This window comes from Coturnix japonica, chromosome 9 (assembly GCF_054131305.1).
Source record: "Coturnix japonica strain WE chromosome 9, WE-NBRP24, whole genome shotgun sequence".
In the NCBI taxonomy this organism is placed as follows: domain Eukaryota; kingdom Metazoa; phylum Chordata; class Aves; order Galliformes; family Phasianidae; genus Coturnix; species Coturnix japonica.
This window is the reverse complement of record NC_140671.1, coordinates 29,634,475-29,645,490: the sequence shown is the minus strand read 5'-3', so window position 1 is coordinate 29,645,490 and position 11,016 is coordinate 29,634,475. Positions and strand designations below refer to the sequence as shown.

Below are 11,016 nucleotides of genomic sequence, written 5' to 3'. Positions count from 1 at the left end.
GCTTGAGCTTGTCAACGGTGAGACTGAAAGGAGAGAACAAGTTTGGAGTGATGAGAAGGGAAGGGGAAAAAGGAGTTCCATCCATCAGCAGGTTGTTATTTACAATGGGAAGAAGAGGTAGGACATGGGGGCTAGGTTGGAAATCCTGTTTCATAAACAAGACTATCCAGGATAAAGCCTGTCCAGGAAACATGCCTGAGGGACACAGGGGGGCTCAGCTGGAAGCTCTACTGCTGACATCCATCCTCCCATCATGAGCCCTGCCAGCCTTGTACTCCTCCCACGTCAGGCTGGGGAAATAGTTGTAATTCCAGCAGCCCATAAAGAAAGAGGTGACTTGATGCATGCAAATCAAGCAGAACAATTCCCTTCTATTTTGGGGATAAGAGGCTGTTGTTCTACAGCTGGGTGCCGTAATGTCTGACCCATGGACGAAAGAGCAAATGCTTTCCTTGCAGACCATTGGTGCTATTGAGCTGGGATGTCCTGTCTACTATCCACCCTTCCTTGGAGGCACAGGCTCCCAGCAGCAGCTTCTCTGTGTACAAAGCCAGGCTGGATGCCTCCCTGCAGCCGTTCTGAGAAGGCTGCTCCCAAGCTGGAACCCAGAGGAGCATCTTGTCTGCAGGAAGACACATGGCTCACGTTGGTATGAGCATGAGATTGTGCAAGGGAGAGCGTGGCCACTGGCATCCCAGCCCTGCTGCATAGCCCTGGGTCAGCATTCCTGGTAGGACAGGGCAGGGACAAAAGGGATGGCATGCAGTTCCCCACAAGAGTTACGAAAACAAGCCTTCTTCAGCAGTTATTCACTCCAGACCCGACTTTCATCCACATCCATCCAAGTTGACTGCCAAATTTCCTGAAGCCAACATTGTGCATCCCAGCAGAGATGAGAGTGGGGCCAGAACCCCGGCATATGAAGGTACAGTTTGAGCTTTCCTAGCAAGCTGTCCGTGCAGCACACTGCATAACCCTTCCAAACATCTGGCACATCGGCATGGGCAGATCCCCATTGCTGAACGGGATATTTTGGGATCTAGGTCAGGGGAATTATTTCCAGCACTTGCAGCTGGAAACAGACCCAGAAAATGTGAAAACAAACTTGGTTGGAGGCAATTTGGTAGCCATCTGCAATGCTCTGTCACTGCTTTCTTCACAATGGGAAGACAAATGAATTGTTTTCAGACCTGTTGATTGCATGTGTTTGCCTGCACTAATTAATTACTCTTGTAGGTATGGGTGGCATTAAGAAGCTGTATGCCATCAACCTTGATGTCACAGCATTAGTCATGGCAGTTGGCAGTTCTACCTCCCTTCCTCCCCATACTGTTTCCAATGCCTAATAGAAACTCTCCTTAACCCCTGAAGAACTGGGAAATACTCTGTAACCCCCCATCCCCACATCCCACAGTGCAGCACAAGCAAAGGAGCAGCACCCAGAGCTACGTGCAAGTCCAGCTGCCTTTCATGGCCATGCAACCCTCTGCAAGCTCAGCTTAGCTCTGCCAGTGCTGTATTTACACTGCTAGCACTTTCTAGTTTAGACTCTCCACCTTGGTAGCATTACCCAGCTCTGGGCACACCCTTTAGCTCTACAGTTAGGTCTTGCATGCCATACATTTTAACAGCAAGTGGCCCAAAGCTCTGCTCCACATGCGCTGGATGTCTCCCACAATGCGTGGTTGGGGCATGGAATGCAGGACATGGGGAACTTCAAAGTGCTGCAGCTATTTTGCACCAAGTCACCTTGAAATAAGCACATTTGGCCTGTGTGAGCTTCTCAGGGATGGAGATGGTGCACAGAATATGGAGAGCAATGCCATGGGTGATAATGTGTGTTGGAGAACCCAGCAAACTGTTAACTTTTCCCCACTGTGTTACAGCTCTGATCCTAACTGGAATCAAAACTTATCCAGAGCTTTAGATCATAAAGCACTTAGCTTTGGTAGAAGCAAAGCAGCAGGCTGGATGGACTGCTTCCCTGTAACCTGAACTGAAAACCTCTGTGGGCTGTGACCAGCAGCTCTCCATGTTCCTATGAATTTTCAGACCTCTAAGCATCTGTAGCCCAGCTGAGACCAGAAAGCAAATGTAGAAATGCAAGGCTCCATGCAAGAGATAAGGACAGTCACACAGGAGATAAGGTGCTGCGAGTGGAAGGATTGTTTACTTCTCAGTGGCAGCAGACGGAGCTTTGGGGGTGAGCCAGGAAAGCCACAAAAATGGATCCAGAGGGCTGAAAAGAGATTTCTGCATGAAAGGGCTGGAAGCCAGCATGGGGCCAAGGTAACCACAGCGAAAATAGAAACCAAAAGGCCATTAAAGCTGAACAAAGTAAAAGATGCAAGGTAGCAGAAAGTCAGAGCAGCAGGTGGATCAGCCATCAGAGGAGGCTCTGCAGCTGCCCCCATAATGCAGGCAGACCCCAGCCCTACATCCCAACCGGTGCCGAAGCAGCCTGGGTGCGTGAACACAGCACAGATTTGTGGCCTTCGGCAGCAAGAGGTTTATGTCTGGAAGGAAGTCTGCTCCCCTGACTGCTATTTTTACCCCTGCTCATCTGGTTAGGGGTTAGGGCTTGGTTTCCTCAGCTCTCAACTGCGTGCCTGGGAGACAATGATTGCAGGCACGATCGAAACTGGCGGCTGCTGAAAGCAGAGCGATGAACCAGACAGCTCTACCTCTTCCTGCATCCCAGCCTGCTTCTTTATGTGTTTTTGGTTTGTTTTTTTTTCTCTTTGCTTCTTATCTTTCCTTGTGTTTTGTGCAAGCTATTGAAAAGCAAGGCCAGCCCTGCACATCCTGCCTGCTCCATCCCAGGGGGCAAAGCACATCGGGCTCTCTGATGTGACCCAGTGCTTTGCTGAGCATCCCTCCCTAAGCACAGGGACACACACTGCGGCCAACTGTGTTCCCATGCTTCATTCTACAGACACAGGTCTCCCTTCACACCCTCTCCTTCAGCCCCCAGCTTTGCCAGCCCCATCTCCTTGCAGTTTTCACTGTGTTTTATCCATCAGCATCCTCCCAGGGCAGGTTCTCACGCCTTTACAGCCACTGGAGACAGACACGGGGGGTGCGGGGGGAGCTGTTATCTGGGTATCAATTGGCACCGACAATCCCTGAAGCTGCCAGCCCGTGCAGATGGGCAGAGCAGTCACTAACATGTTGGTGGGATTGCAACACTCCCCAGAGGCTCTAACATACGTAGCCGCCAGCTTGGTGCCACGCAGATAAAAATGTGATGACAAAAGGGTAATTTTAACACATTGTTGGGATATTAACCCTACTGATGAGGATGAGGTGGAGCAGATCTGTGCTTCCAGGTGAGCAGGAGGAATAACCCATGCTCAGTGCCATGTCTGCTGCTATGGGGTCACAGAATCAGCCCCTGTGCATAGTTTGCTGAGTGGCTGTGTACCTCCTGCAGCTCCTAAAGGCTGGTGAATGCAGGGAACAAGCTCAGCAAGCACTCATGGGATCATAGCCCAGGTGACATGCTGAGCCCAGGCTTGGACTGAGGCCATGTGAGTCTTTTGTGGGCTCACAGTCAGGAAGCACCACAAAGTCCATCTGCACTACCTTCCATGTGCTTTGGGTGGGACAAACCCAAATGACACATCCCCAGGAGGCTCCATTTGAGGTACTGCTTTCCTGCAGAATCCCTTACAAAGTTCCCCTTTGCGCTGCCTGGGGAGCTGCAGAACAAGTGTGTGTTGTTCCTGCCTGCCTGAGCAGGGGGGAGGACATAACATGGGGGGAGAAGAAAACACAAATGCTGACCTCCACCAGCTGTGCTGAGTGCTCTGGGCATGGTCTGTGCATAACCCCTTGTCTCCATGCATAGGGTGAGGGCTGGGGGAGCTTGGCTTTTATTCCTCAAGCAGAAAACCAGCAGCACCGAGTTCCTTGGGGCAATAATTGCTGGCTCTAATTCCCCAAAGCAAAGCTTTGCTTCTCAGAAACACTCGTGTTGGTGATGCCCAGGTACCTTTCTTTATCAGGACTGCCAGCTGTAGTGTGAAACCTTGCTCCCTATCCCTGAAACAGTGTTGTTTTCTGCTTCTCTTTCAACTGGTGCTTTTTCCCCTGCAGACCTCGGAGTGACTGAGAGGTTTTTCTGGATGGCAGTCTCTAGCTCTCCAAGAGGACTGTGAAGTAGTTTGCAGCATCTGCCACGCTCACCCTTCCAGCCATTCTGTGCTACTATTGATTCTGAGGGCTACGTAATTTATTTATTTTCATATTCTTCTGTGGCTCTTCCACAAAGAGCCCTTCAGCAACGCGTGCCTGACAGATGGCCTCAGAGCTCTGCTGTGTTTTAGCAGCTCTGAGTGCCCAGAAGCACATTTAAACACACACAGCTTTCCAGCTGCCTCCTGCTGCTCACTGCCATGTAAGGGACTGGTTTGCAGGGCACACTGGTGCTGGTACAGCTGGGTCACACCACTGCTTGCTTCCTTACCTGCACAGCAGCATCTAGGGCCCAAATACTGTCCCTTGGGTGAGGATTCAGCATGATCTGTGCTGTAGGATCAGCTTGCTGGGTGCAAACCCTTGGCAAGCATTCACTGCTTAGTTGCTCCTTAATTGTTTCCATTCATTCAGAGCTTTCCCAAGCTGGAAATCATTGCTGGTGACCATTTAGCTCCAAGACAGAGGAGAGTGTTGCAGGAGGACAATGGACATTTCCCTGTAGACTCTCAAGTTACCATTAAGCAGTCAGCAACACAAATAGAGGGAGCGAGAGAAGCTGTCCAGCATAAATGTCAGTGGAATTGTATTACCGTGCAGATCCCTGCCAAGTTAGCCTACAGTTACTTGGGAGATGGGGAGAATGAGGCACACAGAGCATCCATCTGGCAGGGATGACACTGAGAGCGATGCCCTGAACTCTTGGCAATGCACTGCAGCTCTACCAGGGGCAGCTGAGCCCTACTGGGTACCAGTGTCAGATCTGGTTCTCAGTGACCAGAGCTACACCTTCTGTGACTGAGATTTGTTCTTTATTTCAGGGGGCCTTTGAGCTTATTCATCCCTGGCCCTTAAGCTCTGAATAAATCAAAGAATGGGAAGTAAGGACCTGCATGGCAGGAACAGCTCTTCCTCCTGCCACTTGTGGAAGCTGTTAGCATTCACATCTGTCATATTAAATCCACATGTAATTTGCACATGACGCTTCTATAAGCGCTCACGCACAGCAGGATGGCTCAGGACTCAGAGCAGAGGGGTGAAATGATCCACACAGCACTGTGGGGCTATACAGACTGGAGCAGCACTTCCCCACAAGGGGAAACTTCCACTAATGAGAGCTTCCCTCACCTCCCCCTGATTCATCCATCCATCAGTATGGATCCCACCGGTAATCTGGTACAGAACGTGGTCGGCAGCCAGCAAGCACCCTTGGTGTGTTGTTACATTGGTGAAGAATGAGCCCCCTTGCTGTGACGGCTCCATTCCTTTGGATTTTATTTTGCTGTCCCTTCTGTTAGCAATCAAACTGTGGTTTTGCTGTTTTCCTGCTTTCCACGTTGCACTCTACAAACACCCCCCTAGAAACGATAGACCCATTGCAGCAGCAGCAGCAGGACTATGTTCTCACTTCCAAACAAACTCAGGAGTGGGGAACTCAAGCCAAAGATGCCCAAATTCCCCCTAGACAAAACATTCAAGAAACCTCAGCATTGCTGAGCTAAAGTCCTCACACCATCCTCATCCTCACCCCAAAGCCCTGCAGCACAGCCAGGCTCCCAGCCCACAGGTGCTGCTCTCTTTCCCTCACCTTCCTCTGCTGCTTTTCCCCCATAGCCAGCTGCAAATCATCAGTGCAAATGCACACCTGCAGGGTAAGATAAAAGCTCTTCCAGGAAGGCAGCAAGGAGCAGAGCTGGGCCAGGTGATGCACAGCAGTGTCACTGAGATACTAGCTCAGTTTCAACACAAGTTGGGTTATTAATGTTTTCTCACATTTTTCTCTCTTATCTTTCTCTTCACCTTCACAGGATGAGAACTCATGGTTATACTGTGCTCGTAGCTACCTGCCATAAATCTGGCACAAAGCAGCTGTCACCAGTGATTCATGATGGGGATATATCCAGCTCAAGGTAAGCTGCCTGCTTGGCACTGACTGCTGGCACCTTCAGCTCTTTCTGGGTAAGTTTTTGTTATATATCTTGGAAATTCGTGCTGCAAAAATGAATACTCCTGGCTCAAAACCCTTGTAGCCTCTTATCAGACCAGAGGCTTGATTAAAAATAACTAAATAAATTAAAACTGCCTTCCTCTTCAGAAGGATGCCAGGTTCAGCTGTGCTGAGCTCCAGAACAAAGCCTTTGTGAGGGTTTAAGGAGTGCACACACAGCAGCCTCCTGCAGCATCTGTAGGCGCAGTCCCCAGCTGGCACAGCTGTCCCAAGGCAGAGGATATCAAGGGTGCCTCTGTTCTAAGGACAGAGAGCTCAGGGCTGTGGTCTCACTGCTGTGCTGTAGTCATGCTTTGCTGTACCAGGGCTTACCCTGAGATCTGCTGTGATGTAGAGAAGTGGCTCCAGCTGACAGCAGAATGTAGGTGTTCCTTCATTCACAGTCCAGGGAGCTCTTTGATGCATATACACTGTATGATATTCTGCAGGATGCCTTATGAACCATATGGAGCTGTGTAAGGAAGGGGTCTTCCAGCAGAGTTATTGGTCAGGTTCTGCACCTTGGGAAGTGAGTTCAGGCTGCAAGTCAGACCAGGAAATGAGCAAGACAGCTTATTCTGTGCTCCCACCTTGCAAAGATCTCTAACAATAGAAAAAGCCTTAAAATGCAAAATCTGTGTTCCTCCAAACATTCAGGCTCTGGAACAGACTTATTCGCTCAGTGCACAGAAGCATTAAGCAGTAATTTGAACTGTAAATGGGACATATCAGACCAGTTTCACCTGAAGAACCGTGGAGGTGGTTTAGCTGAGACTGGTTTGCTGCAGTTGCCAGAATGGGCTAAATGGTAACAAGGGCTGGTAGAACAGCTCAGTTGTACATTCAGATGGAGCCAGCAAAGCTGATATATTACACTGCTGGCCAACAGCACAGTGCTCTGCTGGAGTCCAGAGTTCAGCCTCTTACCATCACAAAACAGCACAATGGCCAAAGCCCCAACCAATGGCTCTAACTGCTCAGAGCTCCAGCTTTGATTCACCTCCAGCTTTCTCTGTCCCCATGTGTTTGGTGGCTGGGCTGAGTACCAGCCTGTGCTACAATCCAATTCACTTTTATCTGTAGCTATCACTGATTATTTGAGGACAGAACAAGAGCTTGCAATGGGCCGCAGCCAGCTGGTTCTGGTGCAGCCTGTACTACAAGACAGAACAGAAACTCCCCCAGTGGAGATTTGGCATGATCTTTATTCACATACAGTGCTTGCAATGGCAATAGTTGGCAGACAGGAAGAGCAGCGGGGGAGCACGGGGCTCACAGCAGTCAGCCACACACAGCCCCACTGATGCAGTACCTGAACCCAGCACTCATGCTACATCCAGGTGTCTCAGAACAAGGTACTGTCTCTGAGATCTCTTACCCAGCCCTGGAAGAGCCTGCAGTGACCCTGAGGCCGCTGGAGATCTCCTGCTTGTCCTGCCAAGAGCCTCGAAATGGAGCTGAACAAAACCGCAGCAAAGGACAAGGAGTGATTTGCAGGTTAATACCCATCAGCTATCACCAGACAAGCACGCTTCAGATCAGCAGCTGGAGGGGGAAAAGACCCAAAGAACGGTGATTGGAAATAGAGCTGCCATGAGCACAGCAGGTCCTGGAGGAGTTCCTATTCTGCTGCACTTTAAGACCAAGGAGCTGCACTGACAATCTCTCCCCAGTGGTATGTAGCAACCTACTACGTTATAGACAAAGCTATAGGAAGTGGCTCATAAACACTTGTGCTCACAGTGAGCACTGCTCCACAGAGGCATCAGGGTGATGCTGGGAGGCAGCGGGGAGGGTCAGGATAGGCAGAAGGGAGCACTGGGTGTGATGGGGCCTCTGGCTCAGACCCAAGCTTTGACATGGGGGCTGCAGCCCCTGGCACAGCCACACAGACCACCCTCCTCATACCAGCGCCACTTCACTCCCTTGTACAGGGCCCGGCTGCACGGCTGGAAGCACATGAGGAGTCGGAGGCGCCTGGCCAGGCTGCAGTAGGTGGCCATGGCCACCACGATGAGGGGTGACATGATGACGAAGCCCAGGATGATGAGGGCTGAGGAGCTGTTGTCATCCAGGATGGTTCTGCAGTAGCGGGCGGTGGAGTGCAGCACCTGTGGGAACAGAGGGAGTTTGTCAGAGAGCAGCTGGTGGATAGGGACAGGGATCAAAGCAGCCCTGGGTTTCAGTGCCTTCCCAATGAGGCACAGCTGTCCTTCCCTCTGCAGTCCTTAAGCGACGCGATATGACTGACAACACTTTAATCAAGCTTTTGATTAGTCGGGCATCACTGTGAGAAGAGAGTGCTACACTGATCCTGAAGCAGGAAACCATCTTTATTAAGTTATCCATAATAGCACGGCTCAGCATTCGATATCAGGGAACCAAATAAAAAGGTCTCCTGCTGCTGCACCGATGTGGGTGGCACAACATGCTGGCAATTACAGCTAAGTAAATAAAGTGCAGCAGAAATGTCGGATCCTGCAGGCAGATTGGTGGGCTGCAGATTCCCAAGCCTGCTTTGTGCTCCATCTTCCATGCACCACCGTGTACACAGCTGGATCTCTCAGCCCTTCAACACCTACTGTGAGGTCCTGCTCACCCCATGCTGCTGTAGGGCACTCAGCACAGTGCTGGTCCTGGGTCTTACAGCCCTGCTTTCTTGCTGGCAGCAGCAGCACCAGGCCAAGGCACTCACTGGTTCTGTGCTAAGAAATGACACGGGCAGCTCCCACCTCCCCCAGCCTCCTTTCTTTTCTCTATGTGCTTTCTGCAGTAGAAGCAGCACAATCACACTCCAAAATAAATAAATAAATAAATCCATCTAATGGCTCTGCAGTGCAGAAATCAGCCTCTGGCTACGAGGAAAGCAGAGAACAGCAATAGCCTGAGGACAAAGGGCTGCTCTTGTCAAGCCATCCTGCAGCATTCCCCATCTACCTCTATTAAAAGATGAGTCTGAGTGAAAAGACTCCTTGCAGCTAACAGCAGCGCAGTTGCTTTCAAGACTGATGTACTCTGATCTACTCAAAAACCCTTTTGCCTCCCCTCAGAGCCCAAAGCCATCAAGCAGAGCCCTGTGTGTACAAGGGTAAGTCTGGGGTCTTCCAAGGCCAATGATCCCAATCATCTCTTTGTGAAGACCAAGGGTCTGTGTGCTGAAACTTTACCTCCCACACCAGGATCTGCTCACTCAGAAGTCCTAAGGATTTGGCTGACTAGATGGGATGCACAGACTTCGTTAAGAAGGGAGAAAAATAAACCTCCTCCCTTTTTATGTTTCTCAGATAAATGTGTCCTTTTGAGAAGATTCAGTCTTCCCTTTTGTGGAATGGGGAGGCCGACAGCATCTATTTCCAGAGCCCATTCTCCCTCCTGGGAGGAAGTATTGCAGGGTTTGTTTTTTCCTCCCCAAAGCAGGAGGAAACCTACCCTCCTAACTCTGGGTAACCTGCAAGAGAAACCAGATTGAGCTGCTCTAAGAGCTACTGCTGGTGAGGAAAACAGGGAAATTGCTTCTCAGCATCCATTTAATCAACAGATGCCAAACATATTTATGGAAACATAAGAGGAAATTCATAGGTATTCTTGGAATAATGAAATTCAGAGGATAGCAACCACATGGAGCAGGCACAGCCAGAGCCCTTCCTGACCAAGCAAATACATTGCTTACAAGTGAGAAACTGTACAGGAACATCTGAACCTGTAGACAGGCATAAGGATTACAGATTCTGCTTGGCTTTATTAATGCTGACTTATTTTTTAGGTAGATCAAATATGTCAAACACTGTAGAAAAGTTACTTACATGGAAAGTAGCAAACACTACCAGATCTCTTTTGCCCTTTAGTTTTCCCCATTCAAACTTCCATTCCAAACGGAGCAAATCTTACTTACCTGAGAGTGGCATTGGAAGCCAAAGTAAACCACCACAATGGTGGGAAGCAACACGATGGTGAAGATAACAAGCATCAGGAGCAAGTTGATGAAAAAGACTAAGAGGTTCATGGTGGCTACCAGCAGAGCCCATGCCCAGCAGCCGCAGGTGCTCCGTGGCTCCCTGGGAAGGAGCTGGTCATCCATGTCGTACGGTGGGAGGCTGGGATGCATCTTAGACTTGGCTAAGAGGCTTTCTGATGCTAAGTCCTCGGTCTCCTGGTCGGCCATGCTTCAAGAATGCTGCTGATCAAACCCAAGGCTTTTTCAAAGTGGCTTCTTTTGTTTCGGCCACAGATCTGCTTAAGCTTTTCTTAGCTATTGCACATATGGACAAGAACACAGCCAGTGAGCGTAATGGAGCAAGGAAGGAATGGCCTTTTGGCCACCTGCTTTCCCAGGACAAATTGTTCCTTCTTAGGTTGTTTTCCAGTAGTGCCCTGATCTCAGTTTTAAGGCAGCTTGGCAACAGCTATAGTTCTGCTTCTGAATCCATGGCACCCCTGAAATCCTGTTCTTCCCAGGAGTACGATTCCAAGAGGTCCCCAGCGGTTGTTCTCAGCCTTGATAGGTGGCTCGGTTCAGGAGGGCACCTGGCTTCATCCTCCTCCTCCAACTCTGAGCACCTGCAGACAGGTCGTCGACTTTAAATCACCTTTCCAAGCTCCTCATCCTGTACCCATGGAAATATTCCTTCTCAACTCTCATCCAAACAAAGTATCCAGGGAGGATAACGAAGCAGAGCTGCCCTCCCCTCTGCCTTGATGGAGTCCTTGCCCACACCAGGCAGAGATGGAAACAGAGATGGGAGCAGTGTGTAGTCTCAGTTCTCCCTGCTCCCCGCTGTCACCAGTGTTCCAATGCACGCAGTGCCTTCCTCAGAGCCTCGCAGCGCTGCTCT

The 11,016-nt window shown here is 50.1% G+C and overlaps 1 protein-coding gene and 1 long non-coding RNA gene across 2 annotated transcripts; one reads left to right on the top strand and one right to left on the bottom strand.

The window, feature by feature from the left end:
- Positions 1 to 624: 624 nt before the first annotated feature.
- LOC107323281 (uncharacterized) lies at positions 625 to 7,748 on the top strand. The gene is made up of 2 exons (XR_004309459.2): positions 625 to 925; positions 6,006 to 7,748. It is a non-coding gene; the product is annotated as an uncharacterized LOC107323281 (long non-coding RNA).
- On the bottom strand, positions 7,370 to 11,016 carry TMEM278 (transmembrane protein 278). Its single transcript, XM_015882176.3, has 2 exons — positions 10,077 to 11,016; positions 7,370 to 8,295 (listed from the first exon to the last, which is right to left on the bottom strand). Exons 1-2 carry the CDS (start codon positions 10,344 to 10,346, stop codon positions 8,026 to 8,028), a joined length of 540 nt encoding a protein of 179 aa, XP_015737662.1. The 5' UTR covers positions 10,347 to 11,016; the 3' UTR covers positions 7,370 to 8,025.

Coding starts and splice junctions, on each gene's coding strand:
- TMEM278 (XM_015882176.3), bottom strand. CDS start 10,346: ATGGCCGACCAGGAGACCGAGGACTTAGCATCAGAAAGCCTCTTAGCC. Junction 8,296..10,076: donor GCTTCCAATGCCACTCTCAG/GTAAGTAAGATT, acceptor CTGTTCCCACAG/GTGCTGCACTCCACCGCCCG.